Below are 23016 nucleotides of genomic sequence, written 5' to 3'. Positions count from 1 at the left end.
AGAGAGAGAGAGAGAGAGAGAGAGAGAGAGAGAGAGAGAGAGAGAGAGAGTTTTATAGCATGAAGTTAATTCTCTCTTTGCTCTAAATATAACACTTCTCATTTGCATGTCAGTCCCAGAATGCTTTGTGATCTCACAACTCTTACCTAGTAGTTTTAGCATCTATGTAAGAGCAAGCCAAAATGTTTCCGGTATTTCTTTGACCTAGTCTTTTCTCTCCCTACCTTTTTTATTCTTTCTTGTATCTTGCAAAAGAATTCAAGGTGGTGACCTTTGCTTGGCATTTCTCCTCCTGGCCAGAAATAAACTGGAAATTGTTGCAACTTTTCCTTTGAAAACTGCATTCGGTCCAATTGCCGTGACTAACCGGAAGCCTTTGGATTAATTTACTAGAGAGGGAGTGTTTCAGGCAGGCAGTGTGCCCTTTGATTATATGATCATGCTACCTCATTTCTGGATGGTGAAACAGAGGTTGTGACATTTGGAACCTTCTTTCTGTAGGTGCCTTTTATAACTGTTCTGTTGCAAGAAAATCTTCAATTTAATGACAAAATGTCAAGAAGTGTAGAGGGCCTGCCCATAGCAATCTCAATGTCAGATCCTTAACAGATTGAATCATACTTAATGACATACACAGAATTCCTATTTAGTGGAACATTTGGGCTGAGAATTGGAGAGTGGGGGGGGGTTGGTGATAGAAGACCTAAGAGTTTCTATTTTTTTGCATAGCAAGGAAAATTTTGGATATTGTTTAAATTGTTTGGGGTTATTTTTTTTATTTTGTTTTCCTTTTTTTAGGAAAAAAGCCCCACCTCATTGCTGTTTAGACACCCGCCCACAGTGGCCTCTCTGGTTTTTCTTTGCCTTTTCTGGTAGCTAGAGGACATTATGTATCCCAGTGCTTCAAAAGCCACCTTTCACTCTCGTAAATTGTGTCTTTCAACAATAAACTAGGGATTTCTCCTGCACACCTGGCTGATTGCTCAAAGACAGCAACATTTGCAAAAGAGGTCCCTCGCACAAATCCCTGACTGTACATCAGACCGTGCAGGATTTCTACCTTTCCACTACTGGGTTTTCTCTGCTTGGTGCCTACAGAGCAGCACAATGCCTGGACCTACAAGAGTCAGACAGAGGGTATTTTCAAAATACAGAGTACAAGCAAGAAACTGTGACCCTTAAACACACACCCATTTCCGGATTGAATTTACTTTGTATTGTTAAATGCATTCTTTCATGGGCTAGGAGCACCAGACACCGAGTCAGACTACATATAGTCTGACCAAGTCTCGGCTCTCCAAGTGGCTGTATCTGCCGTTTACAAATATCCGAAGAGCTGCAGAGGCGCCGCCCAGTCTTTGCTTCTAACAAAGGCGGCGGCGCCACGCTCGGTCCGCTAGTGGCGAAGGACTGCCGACCCCCAGAGGGGAGTCTGCTGCTGTTTCCTTTTTAAAAGCATAGTTTGGAAGATGGGAGATTGGTGTAGGGGTTGGTGGAAGGCGTAGGTGTTCAGAGGGGCTTGGCCCTGGAGGCTAGGGAACCACTAGTACGGCTTCGCTGCCGGCTACAGCATCCCTGTCCGGAAAAGTCCCTCGCGCCCTCTGGTGGTCGAGGAGCAGGCGACTCCGCGGAGCTAGCAAGTAGAGGGAGGGGTGGAGGGGGGAGGGTTAAAAAAAAAAAGAAAAGAAAAAGTGGGTGAGGCAGATGCAAAGAAGAAAATCAATAGGGATAAGAGAGAAGAGGGAGGAGTCTCAGATCAGCCATTCCTGCCTTACGGGGTCCCAGCTGGCACCACAAAAGAAAAAGAGAAAAAACAAAAAAGAAACCCCAAGCCGGGCGTGAACGCCAGTGGAGGAGGGTGCAAGTGGCGGGGGGCGCGTCGGGGCGAAGGGGGACCGGGGAGATTTACTATTGTCTCTGGCAGCCGCCGCGGGAGCCCGGGAGGGGGGCGGAGGCGAGAGGAGGCGGCAGCACCGGCCAGCGCACCATTCGCTCCACCTGATCTGGGGCGCTGTGCGCTGAGCCAGGCGTGCGAGCAGCAGCAGTAGCAGCGAGGCAGGCATCCCCTGCAGCCAGAATCGCCACCATGTCCTACCAGGGCAAGAAGAACATTCCACGGATCACGGTGAGTCCGCCGGTGGCTCCTTGCCGGCCGCGGGCGGGGTGGCTTGGATGCCATTGGCGTGCCCGGTCGGGTCCCCCGGGAAATAAGGACCCGGCGAGGTCCGGGTGCTGGAGTGCGGCGGTCAGTCCAGACGGCGCAGCCGGCGCCACGCTGATGCAGCGACCCTGGGGTTTGAGGAAATCAAAACAAAGAGGAAAACCTTAAACACTGACGCGGAGAACTTTGGGTTGTTTGTCCTTTTCCACTGCCGAGAGCGCATGGCTCACGGGGCTCCGTGGAACCCAGCCTCGCTGGGGACGGGGGTTTCTCCTGCAGCTAGAGGTGTGCTTTTTTGTTGGTGAATCTTTCAGATCTGCTAGGGTATGAGAGATAACACCTTTCTCCACTGGTAGTTGGTAGCCGGACCGCGCCCCTCTCCTTGCTCGGGCCTTACAGTTTTGAGCCCAGCGCCTCTGAGAGGGCGCTCTGGGTGCCTGTCTACGAGTCCTGGGGGGTATCCACCTTCCCCACATATAGGTTTGGGTCTGTCAGATTCGAGATTCAATAGCTAACGTGCAATGAAAATGATTAATTTTATTTCCACCTTAATTGTATACCTTTCTCATGCCATTCCTATTCCTCCTCCCAGAGAAAACGGAGTTTGCAAAGAACGTTTTAGTTTGCAGTTGCACATGGATGCCGAGTGCATGCGGTGTCCAACTGCCATTGTGTGCTAGAGTGAGCCATCCCCGGCTGGCTAGTGTCATGCTGTAAGAGTGTGCAACTAGGGTGGGGATGTGCCTTTATTAGCTTAGGAAGCAACCTCTTCACCAGTTCCCAGCTAGGTGTTGTACTGGACAAAACACCTCCCAGCCTGAGATTTCTCCCTGATGAGTTGATTTAATGCCCTGTATAGTAGGAACATATGGCAGTCTGGGATACCATTAAAACAAAAAAGGAAGAGCCAATGGCATTTGGTAGTTTAGCAGGAAGCAGTATGGTTGTTTTAAGATGTGTGGTGTGTGTACACGTGTGTGTGTGTGTGTGTGTGTGTGTGTGTGTGTGTGTGTGTGTGTTAGAGGAATGGGTGGCTGGCTACTCCATCTTTGCAAGAGGAACAAAGGAAGTGATAGCTGGCCTCTGGGAGGCTCTGCAGCTGTCCTAGGGCTGATTTCTACCTGCCACCTACTTAAGTCTTTGGGGATATGCCTAGATTTAGCCAGGAGCCTGAGTTGCCCACTTGCTCCTCTTCTGTTTTGGAATGCCCCATGCATCTGCAGTGAAGAACCTTCTTCATGCCCCTATGGCACCGCATTGTTAAGTGACTTATTCCTGTTGCAGCATCTCACCTTCAGCTGACACCTGAGCCTCACTTCACTTTGTGACAATTACACCTCACCCCTACCAGCTGTCCACCTGATCCCAGGGAAGAAACACTCCTCAGGGAGAACAGTTGAGCTGGCTGGGGATCCTTTTGCCTAAGAGGCTTTGAGCTTAAAGGATGTACTCCTGTGTCACTACCTGAGAACATTCACTCTCATCCTTGAGAAAACAATATGCAGTTTCAGCAGTGTCAGTATTTGCCTGGTGCCAGGAGTCTTTGCAAAGAGATATAGAAGGTATCACCAGAAAGAATCTAATCAGGATCTCAGCTTCATTTTTTATATTGGTTTCTTTAATGAAGTGGTTAGGACCACATCTTTCCTGATACTGCAGCTGGAGGTCTGTTGCAGGCCACTTATTTACACCTAATGTGCAATCTTGTCAAATCTCCTTTTGGGGACAGGCAGAGAACCATCCCCTGCCCCTCCCAATTTTGAAAGGCTTCAGTCATTCTTCTTACAGACCCAGTCTGTGACATGGCCTTGAGGACCACACCCATTTTTTCCTAGGTATCATTTAAGCCACCTATAAGGAACGATAAAGACATTCAGAAAGCATAGCCTGCCTGAAGATACATAGAAACTGTGGCTGTGCCTTGCCCTGTACCCAAGACTGAGCTTATAAGGGATTCCCTTTTGTCTCTGCTTAGATGCTCTCCCATGGGGTACTTCGTTCATTTTCAGTGTGCCTCCCATTCTTCCTCTGTGCATGGGCGTGGTGCTACATACAGCCTGTGCTGGAAACTGGAGCTGCATCTCCAGCAGCTGGAACAGGACTGGACAGTGGGTGTGAATTTCTTCAAGCCAGACTCTCTGGCAGTCATTGTTAGAACCAGGCAGATGACAAGGAGGGCATGGCAGGGGGCGGGGCTGGTCTATGGGGATAAGGAATCCATTTCTAGATTTTTTTCATGCTTTGTGTTTGCATTCCTATGAACAGGGATTCTTTCTTAGAATAAAACATCTCTGTGTGTTTGTATGGCTATAGACGATGATTGTCTTTATACTTCAAGTATTTAAAATACCTTTCCTAGGTCAGGATCTCAAACATAGGTAAGAATATAAAAATATGGACACAGCTCTACATAAATTGAAAATGTGATTAAAGATATAAATCTAACATGTGTTTCCTACTCTTGATATTGGTTCATTGTTTAAAATGCAAACCTTCTAGAATTCTAATTAAATATCCTAGTCCCTGTCTTTTCTTCTGTTAAGGCAGCCCCACCCAGTAGCTCAAGTATCACTATAGGCTGTAGACTGAAGGAGGCAGTCTTCCCTGGGCCTGACCCACTTGTCTCTCTAGATACTGCCTTTTGCAACCATTTTTGGTTGGGAATAGGGTTTTGTTTTTGTTTTGTTGTTTTTATTGTTTTTCTCCTTCCACTTGCTCTAGCTGTTCTTCTGAGGTAAGAACACTTCTACTTGCAAGTGTGCATTTGTTTCCTGGGGTCAGGAGGGTTTGCTACCTCTGGTGGATCTGGAAGGGGCTACCTCCTTGTGAGTTGTTCAGGCTTGGATCTTACTTTGCCTTGTCAGGGCAGCAAGTGAACCATCTTTTCCACCTGAATGTCAGCCGTTGATTCTCAGTGTCAGACACTAGGCATCCTGGGTTGCTCAGCAGATTAGGCACAACCTTCTAGCTCCACTATCTCACACAGTGTTGGACACATAATACCTAAGGAGTATCAGTTGGGCATTATATATACACTGTGTTGGGCATATAATACCTAAGGGGTATAATAATTGGGTATTATTTTGTCCCAAGATTGTGTATACTGCATGCTTTTCCCATTCAAGCCTAGAATCAATACAGTCTGCCAGGATACTTATCCATATTTTTAAAAATTTAAAAATCTCTTTTATCTATTATGTTCAAATAAATATATAGCATTTGGAATAATATCTACCATATTCACTTTGTAGACACTTTTCTATGTTAACTGTCAGCCTTTTTCCTTCTCTGATATAAGCTCCAACTTGAAACTGACTACAGGATTGGGAAGATCCCTGAAGTGTGGGTACCAGTACTTCCTGTGCATTTTCTTATCTGAGCATTGACAGAGAACCACTCCATAGTTCCACAGAGCATGGAAACCTAGATAGACCAAGCCAATCATTCAGAGTTAGACAGTGAGAGTTGGGAGGAAAAGCTAGAAATCATGCCCAATGGCTTTCAAAGTCACTTTGATGCAGCTGCTGCCTCCCAGAGGCACATAAAGAGCCCCAGAATTCATCCTCTCCTCTCCTCCACCTCCTCCTCCTTCTTCCTCCCTTTCTCCCCACCCCTTCTCTCTGCCTCTCTCCCTCCCTCCCTCCCTCCCTCCCTCCCTCCCTCCCTCCCTCTCTCTCTCTCTCTCTCTCTCTCTCTTTCTCACGGATCACAGAAAGATGGCTTTTTCTAATGACTAATAGATTTCTGTAAATACTGTCTCGTATACACTCTACACTCTGATCTCAGCTACATCTCTGTTTTCTAGAAGTCGCATTGCCTGTGTGATCTTTGGACGTTGCTGAGCTACATATCCAAGGCTACCAGCTGCCAGTTTTAATATGGAGCATGGAGCCCGAGCTCTGAGATCTTGTTAGAAAGGGGAATATTGTCAGGTTGTATGTTCCATGGTAATTACTTTTAAATGGGTGGGGGAGGTTTCAGTGAACTTGAGAAGTGCCGGTGGTCTTTGAGCTGGGGGACTAGACTTGACTTTGAGGAAAGAGCCAGTGCACTCTGCCCCTCCCCAAATGTTTGCACCTGTGTATCCCTTGTGCTTCACAGTAGGTGTCACTTCATGGTAAGAAAGTATTGGGAGGTAAAGAATTAGAGGTCGGAGACCAAACGAAGGAGCCAGCCTATCCAAGTAAGGCACCAAGGAAGGGAAATTCCAGAGTGGGAGACAAACCAAAACTCTTAAACACTTAGGAATGGGAAGCATTTGAGCTATCCGATTGTGAAAATGCTGATGTAGGGCATGCCTGGGGTATCTGTTTTGTTCCTTTATATTCTGAGCAGGTATGCCACCATTCCTAGCCAGGCTACTCTTTCTGAAGAATAAGCAAAATGCCTCAGGTGTAATAACGGCTTTGAGTACAAGTTGCTATGACCAAACCAGCAAAATACTTTGGGGGAATTACAGAGAGTTTTCTTAACAGAATTTGAAACTTACCTGACTTCAATCACCAGCTTGAAACAAACAAATGCAAACACACACACACACACACACACACAAAACCTTTCTTTTCCATCCCACTGAGCAGTTAGAGAGTTCAATGAAAGTAGTCTGTGAACACCCAGATGTGTTCAAGATAGTAAATATTTGTTTTTAAGATCGCAATTGCTTCTGAGTGTGGACATTAATAAAGGGACATTTGGCAACTGTCTGGTAGAGATTTTTCCTGGGAGACTTTTAAAATATGTTTTCAAACAGAAAAAAAATGAAAATGATGTTATACAGTTGATGGTTTTTCTTGCTTTAGTTATGTGACAACATTCTATAGAATTGTGCCTGTCATTCATTTCTGACAACCAGACAAGAGACTACTAGACTGCCTTTCGTCAGACCCAAAACCCTCCTAAATAATATTACATTCTTCTATTTTCAGTCCTAATCACCTTCAGTCTAGAGCCTCATAGCATTGATACCCTTTCCTGAAGGTTGTTCACAGCTCAACTTCTAGTGGAGTTTTCTCTATCATTTCTTCCAAACTCATAGAAATTAAAGTTGAAAAAGAACAAAAACCCCTTTGTATCCTATATAACCCTTTGTTCTTTAGCTATTGGTGTGTTTTATAGAACCATTTATATCTGCGTATTACAGTTAAAAGCTGCAAAATTTTAACAAAAGTAGGGATGTGTCCCTAGGGTACAAGTGTGCCTGTTTGATCCGGTGACTGCTCCTAACCAGAAGGAAAGATGGGAGGCATCTTCTGGTGCTAGATGATGTGAAAGATGAGTGGAAACCACCGCCCCTACATCTGGTGAAACTCCCATTTGGTCCATGCACAGCTTCACCTGTCCTCAATCTTCCCTCAGGCCAATGAGAAACAAGTGTAGTCAAAGACTTTGGAAAACAGTCTTCTGTGAAGTCCCTGTTTAATGAAATCAAATTGGCACATGTCTGTGTCAACCTATGCAATAGAGTTAGTTAATACCAAAATAAAAGCTCATCTGGTGAAATAGGATGAGTCCTTCCACCTTATTTTGAGACACGGTCCTTTCATGGGGTAGATCTATGACTTCTCTTGAGGGAATGTTTGCTGTGGGGTGTGAGGGGAATTGGAGATGAGCTGGCCAAGTGCAGCAAGAACATAACTTCAGGAAGAACAGCTGAGCACATGCCCTTCTAACATGGTTCCTTCAGCTGTCTGAAGAGCCTCAGTTGTAACCACAGTGCAAGAGGACCTGGAAGGCAGTACCCTCGAGTCTGCCCTTGCCTCTTTTACCTGAGACTTTAGGCAACCTCAGAATCTGCACTGACAAACAGATCTTTGCACTCCCTGATCCCTGAGGTCCCTGCGAATGCAAATAACCCAGGAGCAAGCCTTTTCCTCTTCTGTTCCACATTCACATACAAGAGTTATAAGCTTTTTCCTCCCACGAAAAAATTGTGAGCAGGGAGATGCATGAGATGGCAGTGGCTCAGCAGGACCGGCCAACATCTGTGTTGGATATAATGGACTCTGGTTGCTTTCCACCCTTAAGATCTTTGCCTTTTTCTTATTTAGGGAGTAGACTTAGCTAATAGACTATAGGAGAGGGCAGTGGAGTAGTAATAAGGGATGGTCTCTTTTCTTTAAACAGAGCTTTAGGTCAATGAAAATGAGCATTATTAAAGTGATGTCATGATTCATTTGCTGCCACTGCTGTGTCTCCTTCAGTGAAGGCTGCCATTGATAAAGGCACAAAGGCGACAATTGCCCCCAAATCTAGACTAGACAAACAAACAAGCAAACAGAAAACAGCTCTGAGACTGTGCTCCCTGGAGCCTTTTTGGCTGCCCGTGCTGATATTTTAAATATGATGGCTGCTGTCCAATGGAAATAGCTCTCTTCTCAAAAATCTAGTAATAGCATGGGCTCTGTGTGAGGTTATCAGGAAGCTTCCTGCACCTAAATCTTTGATCAGCATATATTAGGTCCTTTGTTTAAGGGAAATAAAAATCCACGAGCAATGCTGAGTGAATAGCTACATTTAACATTGACCCGCAGCATTAACTTTAATGGGGAAGATGACCTGAAAGAATTGCTTTTACTCCTGAACACCAGGCTCCCTTTCACTGACAACTTTTGAGAATATTCATTCTTAAGACTTCAAGATAAGGTCCAATTGTAAGAAACTGGCGTGAAGTCACTGAGCCAAGAGAAACAGGACACATTAGCAGAACAAACAGGTTACTGTGGGACGGAGCCTGCTCTGGGCACATGTGCCAGAAAACCCTTCAGCATTTACACGTCTTTCTTCCTGGTCCATGCGCCTCAAAGTCTGTGTACCCTTTCTGAGCATATTTTAGGAATCAACTTGAATAATTCTGGTTGTAAATAAAGATATCATTTCTCTTACTATAAATGACTTAAAGAATTCATTCAGATTGTTAACTTTTCTTTCAAATAAAGGGAATTGTCACCATGAATCTTTGAACTTGAATATAATATAAATCTTAGTGTATATCTCTATCTGCCTTTGTACATAAACCATGAAATCATTAGGATTATTAGCAGCAATTAGGTCCATCGGCACATGTACAGCTAATTTCGTCTTTTAGAAATACTGGCTAAGAAGCAGCTCATTGCTTCCCCTACTCCCCATTAGAGTTGGACATTCAGATAGAAAGTTTTTGTTTGCTCATGGGTTTTCAAAGATTTTCAGAGTCTCACCCTATGACAATTGTCATCTTTTTTTGACCTTATACTTGGAGTTATTCTTGGCATTAGATTATTTACTAAAGTTCATATATTAGTTAACTCGGTTAACTGTAACCAAATGCCTAAGAAGAAGAAACTTGTTGGAAAAGGAAGGGTTTATTTTGGTTCAGAGTTGGGTTCATAGTCTATGTTTTTAGGGGAGGGATAGTGACAGATAGGTCCAGGGCAGTAAGAGCCTGAAGCTAGGACATTACACCTCCTCATATCCTGGAAGGACAGAAAGTAGAGGAAGAAATGCCAGCCTAGATCAGAATTTTTCATGTCCTTTTTTATTCATTCTGGACAAGCCTATAGGATGGTGCTGGACACATCTAGTCTGGGCCTTCCAAGTTACACCTCTCTGGAAACACAAGCTGAGAGGCACCTGTAGATAAATTTAAACTCAGAGAAGTTGGTAATTAGATTAACCATCACACTTTCTTCTTTGGTTTTCAGGGTACAGTCAGTTAAAGCACATTTTAAGGTGCTCACGTCAGCATGAACCATGCAGTGGCAATAAGTCTCTGTTTTTGCTGTGACAAAATATCTTTAAAAGTCAACGTAAAAAGCAAGATGTTTATTTTGGCTCACAGTTTGAGGGGATCTAGTCTATCATGAAGGAGCAGCATTGCAGCAGGTGCCTCCCTAGTGATGGGAGAGATTCCTCACCTTTTCACGTACTAATGAAGAGGAAACTGAGAATGGGAAGGGACAGGACCACTTTTTAATCCCCCAAGGCCACCCAGTGACCCCACACAGGAGCCTATGAGGGACATTTCAAAGCAGAATATTTTCATTGTGATTGTAGTCATTGGACCAGTTTGCTCTACAGGAGAAGGAAAGCGGTCAATGTATCCATGGGCCTAGAACACTGAAAACATTTGTATCACGTACTACATGGATCATGATGATGACTTCGTAATATAACCAGGTGTAACAGAAACATTTTGATATTTTTCCTTTGTTGAATTACTAGTATTTCTTGACCACTAGCTATGTGAAGATTGTCACAGGAACATCTAATGCAGATTAGTTTTTCTAGAAGATTTGATATTTAGTGTGCCTTATGTTAAGCTACTTCATTTAGTATCTCACTTAATCCTGAAAACAGTTTGATTAGGTAGAGTCTCAGCAAAGATCTTTCTATTTTATTGTTGAAAACAAAAATGTAAAGATTAACCCTTTAGTACACATAAGCCTCAAGTGACCAAGGTCAAATTTGAGTTATCTGACTCAGAACCCACATTCTTAAGTCTTTTGTACAGCACCACCACCTTACTTGTATATTGTCTTAGTCGGGGTTTGTATTCCTACACAAAACATCATGACCAAGAACCAAGTTGAGGAGGAAAGGGTTTATTCAGCTTACACTTCCACATTGCTGTTCATCACCAAAGGAAGTCAGGACTGGAAGACAAGCAGGTCAGGAAACAGGAGCTGATGCAGAGGCCATGGAGGGATGTTACTTACTGGCTTGCTTCCCCTCGATTGCTCAGCTTATTTTCTTATAGAACCCAAGACTACCAGCCCAGGGATGGCACCACCCACAATGTGTCCTCCCACCCTTGATCACTAATTGAGAAAATGCCTTACAGCTGGATCTCATGGAGACATTTCCTCAAGGGAGGCTCCTTTCTCTGAGATAACTCCAGCTTGTGTCAAGTTGACACACAAAACCAGCCAGTACACATACTACAGTTAGGAAAATCTCATATTTCTGGAGATAGAATTTTGTCTTTTTTCAAGTCCACACTGTATCTTCTCTTGTTTTCCAGGAGGCATAATTGGTACAAGAAATATGGAGAGCAGCTAGTTGGTAACCCTCCCAAGCATGGGGTTGGTCCACTAGTCACTGCTCTCTGTCCAGAAGCTTGTCACCCTTCACACTCAGATCAGTAGTCCCAACCTGTCTTACCTGAACAACTTGGCAGAGAGCTAGCTGAACCTCGATTTCATCCCCAAGGCTACTCTGCAGTGAAACAGAGAAAATACCATGGAGAAGTTTTCCTTGACAATGGGAACTTCACTTTCTCACTGAGGTCCTGTACTACACACCATTATAGCCAAGGTTCTGGGGGGTGGGGGATGGGAGTGGTTTTCTGTGACTCTGAACATTTCATGTAGTCAAAATATCCCTAGAGCTGTCATTGAAAGCTCAATGTTTCTTTATAGGTGAGGAAACAAAGACTCAATTGAATAATGGGGTTTCCCATTGTAGATTATTGAGCATTTAAACTTAAACCTTTTTTTTCCATAAAAAAGTAGTTGTAAAAGAATTTATGAAAGGTATAAATAAAATAAAGTCAGTGAGCATATGTGCCAATGAAATTAGCAAGAAATAGCCACTGGGAACCTTATTAGCATGTTCCATAAGGTTTTTTTTTATGTATCCTTTATTAAAACAGCACCACGTGTGGGTTCGTGTTCTTTGCTGTCCCCCTTTGTCTTTCTACAGAATATTATTACAATTTTTTTTATTTTAAATACTTCTGCATAAAATTATTTTTAACTTGCTCAATATATTATCCTATTGCTTAAAGAATCCAGTTGTTTGTTTGTTTGTTTTAGTTTGAATTGTCTCTAACACACTTTTAGTAACAAAAACTGAAATGTCATTCATTTTAAACTCTAGGTTTATATTTGAGATCAAATGAAAAGCTACCATCTTGGGAGAAGAATAGTTTGTCTAGTGACTCAGCTCATAGGTCTAAGGAAACTAGATCTGAATCTTAGTCTTGCCTGGAATCTTTCTTCAAGTGCTGATATCTCTGGAAGTGCACAGTGTCCAGGAAGCTGAGGCTACAAGGCTGGAGAGAGAATTTGGCTGGCTTTGCCTTGCCCCTCTCCTCACGGGCTTAACCTAGAATCTTGGAAGCTGGTTTTTAGTTTCCATTTTCTCTAGGTTTACATTTCTTTCCTTTATTTTTTCCAGGAAATATACATCTGAAATTATCCCCTCTTTTCCCTCAGAGCTGATCTGTGCTCCAGAGCTTCAGGCAATCATTTTGTATTAGAGATGCTGATACCTCAGAAATGGGTTTCTGCTGTATCCAACAAGGCAGGCTTGAATTATGGCCTGATAAAGAGGGGAAACGTCAAGCCATTTTAAAGTAATTGGATATAACGTTCTGCTTCTAGAGACTTCCTTTACGCTTATTCCCAATGAAGATACATTTGGTGCTTCAGTTCTTCTCTGATCCTATCACAGACTCTTTTTGCTACAAGAATTCACAGGATGGTGTGATTTGCTCGGGTAAACGCAGGAAGACTAACGTCCTGTTATTCCAACCCCTTTGTTTATATGCTTAAAACACTTCGGGTAAGAGATAATGCCACTTGCCAAAGGTCATATAAGATTTTTTTTCCCCGTTTTTCCATTAAGTGGCATTTCCCCTTGCTGTATTTGGGGACTTTTCTCACACTATTTTAGGTAAGGGAGTGGAGAATGTTAGGGGCTAAACTATTCCTAACCCACACAGATCCGTACATTGGCTTCCTAAGAACCAGTCCTTAAAATGTGTCTCTGTTTGGAGACAGGATTGTTAAAATGAGAATCAAGTCAAAAGAAGCCATTACGAGCCAGTCACCACCCAATATGAATAAAATAACTTATACATACAGACACACCCCCTCACACACACACATACATACATACATACATACATACATACATACATACATACACAGGCAAGAGGGAGGGACCCTCAGAAGAAGAGAAGGTGATTCAGGAACTCAGCAGCCACACCGGCTGGCCCATAGCCTCAGACCTGCAGGTCCTCACAGGGCCACACAGAGTGAAGGTTCAAGTCAGAGAATAAGAACATTTGAATTCTTATCTTGTGACAGGAATCATTATTTATAAGAAATTGTATTCAGAGATGGAATGATATTCAAACCTTGTAGCATGCCTGGATATAGGTACTATCAGCCTTACTTCATAGACAGGGATCGGAGGCCTGTGCTTGTTGATGGAAGGAGGCCCAACTTTACCTTCTTGTCTGACCTTAAGTCTTCACTTAGTATGTTGTGCCCTTTTCCAGTGACAATGCTCACCAGGATGTGAGGAACCCTTAATCAGGAGCTTTAATGTTGGGAGGAAGAAGTAAACAACCCCAGAGCCTCAGTGAACTTGAAGCCAATTCTGAGATTAGACTAGTTTGTCTTCTAATTTTAGAGTAAAAATTGAAGTAGGGGAATATAAGTAGACAATGTAGTTGGGTTTCTCTAGAGTTTAGACTTTTAAAAAATTAGGGGATACATATCTTTTTCTTTTTTCTTTTTTTTTCCTTTTTTTTTTTTTTTTTGTTTGTTTTTGGAGACAGGGTTTCTCTGTCCTGGAACTCAGTCTGTAGACCAGGCTGGCCTCGAACTCAGAAATCCACCTGCCTCTGCCTCCCAAGTGTTGGGATTAAAGGCGTGCACCATCACTGCCCGGCTGGGGATACATATCTACATGTAATAAATAATTAACATTCCTGGTGGCAGATCTGTTACCCTGAAGAAATCTGACCATCCAAAAGAAAATTAATTACCTTTGCTAAAGCAGCAAGCCAAATCCATACAGACAAATCATGAGGAGAAACCCTACTTTTCCATAACATAGTTTAGAATTATTTCAATTAATCTGAAGATTTATTTTACTTGTATTGAAATAATAAAGTGATGAACATGCAATTAATGAAAAGCAAGAAGAACGTAGAAAGCAGACAGGCAGTGCTCCCTCTTGTCTGTGGCTGTGGAGTCTGCAGACAGATGCTTGCTTAGATGTGTTAAATTTGCTTGATCTACCTGTTGGCCTCACCTCTGCAAGCTTCAGCTTTGTGATAAGATCTTTAAACCGGATACTGCCTCCAGTCTAGCTCATGGCCCTCATCTTAATGAAAGGAGCCACCCCCTTCCCCCCCACCCCCCGTGCTCCATTGTGCTCATCCCTAAATTTATCCTTCATGGCTAACCATGACGTGCCTTTAACATATAGGCCAGGCCAAGTGACTGTCTTGGTGAAATGTCTTCTGTAGTACCACAAATAAAACCCAGGCCCTGGCTCCTTAGGCTACATGTGCTCCCTGCTGCCACTGGCTTCCAGTGGCTTGGCTTCCCATCCTGCTCTTCCTTAGTTACGTGCTTGCTACTAGTTTATAGTGTCTGTATTTCCTCTTGTCTCAAAGTGAGCATAGGATTTTTTCTAAGACTGCACTGTTCAGATCTTTCTTTTCTGACAACTTTGTATATGTACCTTTTTGGAAAATAATCAAAAGTAGTTCTACACTCTCACCTCCTCTGTCTCCTGTCTTCTAAATGTCCCTGGTCTCTGCTGAGATTATAACATCTGTCTAGACCCTTGTTTGTTCCTTCCCTTTTCAATCATAGTGGCAGATTGTTTTGTTCTTGTTTGCTATCATATCACTAGATACATTCGCAAACATCAAACAAAGGAACAGGTACATGCATGAATAAAACATTACACTGCACCTTGGCTTTAAACTATTGTACTCTCCCAGGTTAACTTGTTCAAGGGCATCAAGGGGAAAAAAATGATATATGAAGACCGACTGTGGGAACATTTAGAGGCAGCCAAGAAGCTCAGGGAGAGCAGTGTGTAGGGGGGAAGGGGTAGTGGAGGAAGGTGGGAGGGGAGGAACAAATTAGGATAAAGTATACTGAAACATCTGTATGAAAATGCCGTAAGAAAACACATTAGCAATGTAAAAAAAAGTTAGCTGTAATAAGAAAAGGCCACTAGACTATCTTTTCAGTGATAACTGGACCATATCTACTGTATGTTGTGTGCTGTCTAAGTAAGGCCTCTTGGTCTATCCTTAGGAGTGAGATTAGGAAGGAAAGAGGAAGACTTGGAGTGGTGGTGAGCTGGGAGTGCTAACAGATGTGTTTCTAAGATCATACTTGGCTATTTTTTTTAGACACAATTTAATACACCTCACAGTGTATATCTGCTGGGTATAGAAAGCGGGCAACTATAAACTTGAATCTGAAGCATTTCTGGCTGGATGTTCATCACAAGGACTTACTGCAGGACAATTCAAAAAAGTTGTTCTCCTACATGCTAGGAAAATAGAATGCTAAGTAATGGCTTAGAAGAGGGAGCATAGCTTCATGGCTTTGTGGGTAAGGATGAAGTCAGCTTGTCTTTAAATATGGGGATATATTCCTGTAATGTTAGCATGCCCTTGGCCAATAGAAAGCAATCTTGAATGCCCTGGTTTTTGCCCCTTGTTCCTAAAGACTGAGGAGTTTGTTGAAGATGAAGGAAGCTTTGTCACAAGTTTGGATTATTTTTAAGGGCAGCCTCTGTTGTATTTATTTCCAGAGTTAATTTCAGTCCAGGTCTTCCTTGTTCTTAAAGCATTTGTAATTTCCCCTGTAAGTATAACTTTGGGAAGTTTGGGTCCAGTGAGTCAAAATAGCTGTTGCTTTAACAGGCCCTTTCTGATGAAAGCAAGGCTATGGGTACATATAGGTTTTTCAGCTAGATAGAAGATGGTGACCAAGACATTATTCATGACTGTCATATACTTTGTGTGTCAAGAAAGGACCACAGAAATTATAGTCTGACTTCTCACCCTAAGTTTCTTTATAAGAATTATGCTACGTGCTCTTTGGTTGATGGTTCAGTCTCTGTGAACCCAAAAAAACCCAGGTTAGATGATTCTGTTGCTCTTCTTGTGGTATTCTTGACCCCCTCCAGCTGCCTCAATCCTTTGTCCACTCTTCTACAAGACTCCCCAAGCTACTCCTAATGTTTGGCTGTGGGTTTCTGCATCTGTTTCCATCAGCTGCTGGGTGGAGTCTTTCAGAGGATAGTTAAGCTAGACTCCTGTCTGCAAGCATAACAGAGTATCACTAATAGTGTCAGGGGTTGGCTCTCTCCCATGGGATGGGTCTCAAGTTGGGACAGTCATTGGTTGGCCATTCCCTTAATCTCTGTTCCATATTTATCCCTGCACATCTTGTGGACAGGACAGATTTTGGGTTTCCCTTAGCTTTTCTCTAACACAAGGGATTGGACTGTCTGTCAAGGAAAGAAAGCAAATATCTGCTTTTATATTTCTTACCACAACAAGTTATTCTACCAATAGAAGTGGGCAGTGCACATGTGTGCATGTGTGCACACGTGTGCACACACAGAAAGAGAGAGAGAGAGAGAGAGAGAGAGAATTGCCCTGTAGTCTTTACTAAAAAATAGTTAGGGCTTATTTTTTCACTGAGCTAAACCTAACTTAAAAAAAAAAAGTAAGTGAGAAGTTAAACTGTTTTTTGAGAACAAAGGAAAGGGAGGCAGGTAGACCACAAGATTGATGATTTCATCCTGAGATGTGGGTTCTCACTTTTAAAGGAACGGACATTTGTTGAATGTTTTCTGTACTCAGAATTTAGGATCATGGTGGTCTTTTCAAGGCAACAATCATTTTCATGAAGGCCTTTCTTCCTTCCTCTGTCAGGCTACCCTGACACAGACCCATGGCTTGGGTTCTTGGACTGCAAAGAGGAAGAGGAGCCCTTCTTTGTTCTCCTGTTCAGAAGAATCAAGTCTAGACTTCCAAGTTACAGCAAGCTTGGGACCATCTCTGGTCTTTGTGCCTTTCTCCAAGACCCTTTCTTCCAAGCCCTCTCCCTGGTGGGAACCAGGACACTGCAAGCTGTGCCTTCTATAAACGTGTCCACCATGGGACAGTTTTAAGGAGTTGCATAAATCAGTGGTTGCAAGCTTTTAACCACAGTTCCCAGGAAGTCCCCACCAACTTTTAAAGTATAATCTCAGACTTGGAAAAGGATCCCTGTGGCCTCTACAAATTGCTGGGCTCAATCGCCTGTCATTTGAAGGTGCCACTCACATATTCCAAGGCCCAAGTCTGCATTTCACTTCTGGGAATTACAGTTTGGCTGGCTTTCAGATTTAGTGAAAAGGTTTCTTGTTTCTGAAAAGCAATGGGGTGAGAATTCACTAGGCTTCCCTGATATTGTAAAGATCCAGTCAAAGCTAGCTGTCTGTCAGAAATGATTAAAGAGAAGAATTGCCTCTTAACAGGAAAGTGGGGACCATTCATCCACACAGCAGCAGAGACAAGACATCACTTGGTGGAGCCCCAAGTTTATTATTGATTCCTAACGATGTCATCATTTGTTGTCTTTCTATGGACTTAGGAATTTCCAGAGTGTTATAAACTCAAGTCCATCCATTGATATCATTTTCCTAGATCCCAGGACACCATTTCTGCTGCATGTCTCTTTGGCTGACCAGTGCCTCAAAACTATGATTCAGTCTTGTATCTCACTTTTGTTACTCTCTTGCCCCTCTCCCTTTATTTATTGATGAGAATCTTGTGCTGAACAGTGGTGAATTTTCATTCCTCGCTCTCTCTCCTCAGGAATCAAACTGTCCTTGATAATATGTAGGCATTTTTAAAATCTATGTTCTTTGTGTCAAATCAGCAATCATTTTGATCTTTATCCATTTTGTAATTTTCCATATGAGATTTCTTCAGAAAGTTATAAAGCGCCTTGTACAAGTAGAAAGTTTTTGCTATTCTTCATATTGCCTTCTGCAACCCATACTACTACCAAGATAGCAACTGATGTTTTATCCTTCCAGATCTTACTCCTGTCCACACAAAAACAGGATACACAAATTATGATCTCTAATCCTGGCTGTTAACTTGATTACATCTAGGACTAATTAAATCCCAAGCATCTGGCACACCTGTAAGGGATTTTTTTTTTTCTTGATTGAATTATTTGAGGAAGGAAGACCTATCATGAATCTGGATCATTTGAGATCTGAAACCCCACCCTAAACATCTAGACTAATATACGTGTGTAGATTTAATTATTCTCTGTATTTTGACAAGAATTGCATCCTATTTTGCTCATCCAACTGTAGTATGGTTATTCGGGATTTTTTTTGGCTCAAAATACAGATTTAACTTGCTTTGGCACACAAAATAAATAAATGTAAAAAATAATTTGGGGCCAGAGAAATGGCTTGGGACAAAAGTGCTTGCTGGTGTGTACGACAACCTGAGTTTGAGAGCTTGGATACAAGGTGTAAGGAGAGAAACAACTCCCAAAAGTTACTCTCTGACCTTCACAATCATGCTGTGGACACACACACACACACACACACACACACACACTAAATAAATAAATAAATAAATAAATAAATAAATAAATGTAAAACAGCTTTGGAGATTGGGTTCAGCTCAGTGGTCAGTCACATAGCATGCTGAAGGCTCTTGAGATGTTCCCAGTATTGAGAAAACAAAACAAATAAAATCTCCCAAACACTAATAACATTGTATTTTATTACTAGTAACTCATGCCACGGTTTTATCATAGTTATTACGTAGTGGCTCATTGTTGGATGTTCTTTATTCTCTTGCTTCTCTCTCTCCTCCTTTTCTGCCCTGCTCCAAGCCCTAGGCTTTAGGGCCTGCATTAATTGTCTCTGTTACATCCAGATCGAATTCATTTCATTCACATGGTGTCAGCAGGAGACTGGAGGGAAAGGGACTGGGAAATCCAGGTTATTTTTCTCCCCTGATTCCTTCCTGTGGGGCCTGATGTGGTTGAATGTATCCAGGGAAGTAGTAAAGCTCTCTACCACACAGAGCTCAGCATCAGCATATTAACATAGCAAACCTTCTCAGTTCTAGGAGCCACTTCCTCCTCTGTGACCTTCAAGACTGAGTGGTTACAAGTTCTGAGTTCATGCCATTGTCAGGCCCTGGATGTGCGTGTCCAGTGAATGTCCTTAATCCAGGTCCACACTGTGTCAGACAATCTCATCATGAAACTCTGCTTAATAACTCAAGGTCAACGTTAAGCTCTATTTCCTGCTCTTTCCCTGAGTGCTAAGGTGACTACTAGACTGTCCTTTTCTTCTCCTGCTGGCTGCTATTTTCCGATTACTTTCCAGCATAATCATTCTGACTACCTAATTCTTTTTACATTTTTTTTAAGTCTGGGATTAAATTTCACACATCTTTCTTTAAAAAAAAAAAAAGGTTTCTAAGAGTTTTCTATTATTCATAGAATAAAACTTGAACTCTCTAAGTGCTTGCCTCCCATCTCTGGCCGATGTCTGAATGTTCTTGGTATCAGCTGTCTACAGCAGGTCCTCAGTTTCCCATTGGAATGCATTCCTTACATTGGAAACTGACTCTCCACTGACCGTCTTTGTGACGTCAGACTGTGAGTTCACCCCATCAAATCATGGGGATGATGAAGGCATGTAAGTCAACATTTTATTGAGGTGTTTCTTGAACAAATTTTAGAACCATTTTAACATCTAACAAATTTCCAGGGAAAGTTGTAAATCACAGTAATCAATACTGTTATAAACTGGTACTTCCTTACACTGACCAGAATTTGTTCTGACCACACCTCTGTGTTCAAATCAGCAATTCAGGCTCATGTCAGACAAGGCCTGTGTGAGATTTTTGATCTCTGCAAAACAGAAGATCCCTCCTCTCTCTCACTCTCTCTCTCTCTCTCTCTCTCTCTCTCTCTCTCTTTCTCTCTCTCTCTCTCTCTCTCTCTCTCTCTCCCTCCCTCCCTCCCTCCCTCCTTCCCTCCCTCCTTCCTTCCTTCCCTCCCTTTCTCTTTCTCCTTCCCCCACTCTGTTTCTCTCCCCCACCCCCCACTGGTACCTTTGTTGATAGCAGTCCAGTTTCTGTTTGGTGTCCCTCCCTTTACAGAATGCGTGACATTGTTTCCCGTCATTGCAGCATCACCCCAAAGAGTCTGACCACCATGCAAAACCTCAATGTGCAACTTTTACCTACTGCTGCCACTCGATTTTACTCTATCTAGTCTTACCCTGTTTTGTTTTCATTTAGCATTTTTATTGGTGCTCCTGAGTTACTTTAATTATTGTTTCATTTCTGCCTATACCTGACACCCTGGATAATGGTCATGGAAGCCTGTGTTTCAGTACTGAATTCTTAAGCTTGTTTGTCCTTAGAATCAAGGCCAAGGTTGAATTTTCATGCTCATTTCCTGATGACACAGGCACAGTGCTAACAGGACATGGATTTTGCTCAATAGCAGCTCAGTCTCACTTCCTTAGAACACTTAGAACACATACACACACGCACACAAACACACACACACACAGAGAGAGAGAGAGAGAGAGAGAGAGAGAGAGAGAGATCACTTATAGTACATGAGTGAGTGGGTTTGAAATTCTCTAGAAGAACAGAAGCAGTAGAATTCATGTATGTTATAAAAGGGTGTGGCGCTAGAATGCTTTTACACAATAAGGGCTGGATTGTCCAATAATGACCATCTGTACTTGGTAATGGCTGAAACCCCCATAGCTATTCAATTCATGAAGCCTGATCTCCCTTGAACACTCCAAAAGAGTCTCTGTTCTTCAGTCTGCATTAGAAGGATGAAGAATCTGGGTCTAATTGGAGCATAGGATGTACTCACCAGCAAGAAACAAAGTCCGGCAGGCAAGCAAGACTGATTTGTTGGCCATCCTTATTCCTGGGTGGTCCACGAGAATGTGCATCCCTTTCTTCCCAGTGAAAGAGGCCCTTTTCCTTTTAGTTAAACTTTCAGTTGATCGTTGCTGGTAATTCTCAAAGACACACTCAGACGTATCTTTCAGTTGGCTCCAGACCTTATGAAGTTGACCCTCAAAATTAATCATCACAAAATCCAAGGGACAATGCAAAACCCAGATCAGATGGTATGAAGTCAGTCAGCAAAGTTCTGGATTTTTTGGGTCCTTCCTGCATTTCAAAGTATGCTCTGAGAGCAATGTGCTTTAGACGGTTTAGTAGAGTGAAAACAACTATTGTTGGGCTAACTTTCTGTGGGTTTGGCTTTTGTCCTACTTTGCATTCTATGGCTCCGGTAAACGCCATGGCCCAAAGCATCTTCGGATGGAAAGGGTTTATTTGGCTTATGTTTCCATGTCACAGTCTATCATTGAGAGAAGTCAGGGCAGGAACTGAAGCAGAAGTCACGGAGGAAAGCTGTTTTCTGACTTGTTCTTCCTTGAGGCTCAAGTTCAGCAATCTTTCTTATACTTCCCAGCACCTTCAGCCTAGGCGGTGCTACCATGCACCATGAAGTGGACCCTCCTGCATCAATCATCAATCAAATATATATGTGTGTGTGTGTGTGTGTGTATGTGTATGTATATATATATTATATGTAATTTATGTATATCTCCCACAGGCTTGCCTATAGGCCAATCTGATGGTGGCATTTCTCAACTAAGGTCCTCCTTCCCAGATGATAGCATCTGTCAAGTGGACAGTAAACTAACCAGCACAGCTTTCATCAACATCTACATAATAAAAATGATAAAGTGGAAGTCATAGGATAGTATCTGTGGTCCTACTTACAAAGCTTCCACTTACATCTGTCTGCTTAACCCTCCATTACACCATTAGTTCTCTTGCCCATGAACAGCATTCTTACCTGTGCTCTGTGGATTATGAATGTGCTTTTAAAGAGACATAGACTTCTCTCAGTCATCAGTTGGAGGCACAGGGACAGATTAAAGCCCTTGTCTAAAACCCACACACCAACATACTGGCCAGGATGCAAATGTAGCCCTTGCTTCCTAGCTCCCTGAGTGAGTCCTGTGCAGCTCTGTAAAGAGCCGTTTGTGTGTGTGTACAGAAAGCAATTTTTCCAGTTTCTTCCAATCAAACACCCAGTGAAGGCTATACCATATTTCTCCTTTCTGGCTTGAAATACTTTGTTCTCTGATAAACTATACTTATTATTTATTCTGGTCCTTACCCTTGTACCCTCAAGCTGATTGTAAGGTGATTCTTCCATAATCTTTTCTTTCTAAAGAGATGCCTAATATCTGAGAAATCTCTTCCATTTTATTTTGGGTCCTGTTCTTCCTGGTCCATGTTAACATATATTCTTACTGGTACATCTTAGTTTGTGCAACCTGTGTTAGACTGTCCCATGTTTTAGTGCAGCAATGGTATGTATATGTATATGTATATGTATATGTATATGTATATGTATATGTATATGTATATGTATATGTATATATATGAATAAATTTATTGCCAGGCAGTGGTGGTGGTACATACCTTTAACTCTAGCATTTTGCAGTTAGAGGCAGGCAGGTCAGGTCTTTGTGTGTGTGAGTTTGAGGCTAGCCTGATTTATGTAGGACAGCCAGGGCTATGTAGAGAGACCATGTCTCAAAAACCATTAATTAATTAATTAATTAATTAATTAATTAAAACACATTTATTTATTCATGTATTTGTATGTGCATATAGGGGGTATATTTGTGAGGAAATAACAAATGCCACAATGTGTATATGAAAATCAGAGGATAATTTCAGAAAGTCCATCCTCCATCCACCATGTGCACTGAATGCAGGACGTCAGGCTTGGTGACACATTTATACTATTGGGACAATTGTGCCAACTCCAGGCTTAGAATTCTTGTGGTTACATCATCCCTTTTAGATCAAGGGGAAAGTTTCAGTCTGGTACTTGTCTCTCTTTAACACTTTCCATACACTTAGCAATCTTTGAAGTGAAATAGTCAACTGAGATCATCTTTTTGAACACTCTTCAAGGCAGCTGATTCCAGATGGAATTGGAGTGTTTTAGTTGCATGTA

General features: G+C 42.4%; 1 protein-coding gene across 2 annotated transcripts in view; it reads left to right on the top strand.

The window, feature by feature from the left end:
- Positions 1-23016, top strand: part of Dpysl3 (dihydropyrimidinase like 3) — a 113085-nt gene that overhangs the window by 44228 nt on the left and 45841 nt on the right. The window contains exon 1 of one of the 2 annotated variants that reach the window (XM_028777126.1): positions 1742-2125. The exons of the other annotated variant lie outside the window; for it this stretch is intronic. Coding sequence (XP_028632959.1) covers positions 2087-2125 — 39 coding nt within the window. The 5' untranslated portion in view covers positions 1742-2086. Of the gene's footprint in view, positions 1-1741; positions 2126-23016 lie in introns of those variants that run through there. 2 annotated transcript variants of the gene reach the window in all.

The sequence above is a fragment of the Grammomys surdaster genome, unplaced genomic scaffold, assembly GCF_004785775.1.
Source record: "Grammomys surdaster isolate TR1022 unplaced genomic scaffold, NIH_TR_1.0 278, whole genome shotgun sequence".
Lineage (NCBI taxonomy): Eukaryota > Metazoa > Chordata > Mammalia > Rodentia > Muridae > Grammomys > Grammomys surdaster.
Note: the sequence above shows the minus strand (reverse complement) of the source record. Positions and strands in the feature narration are given on the sequence as shown.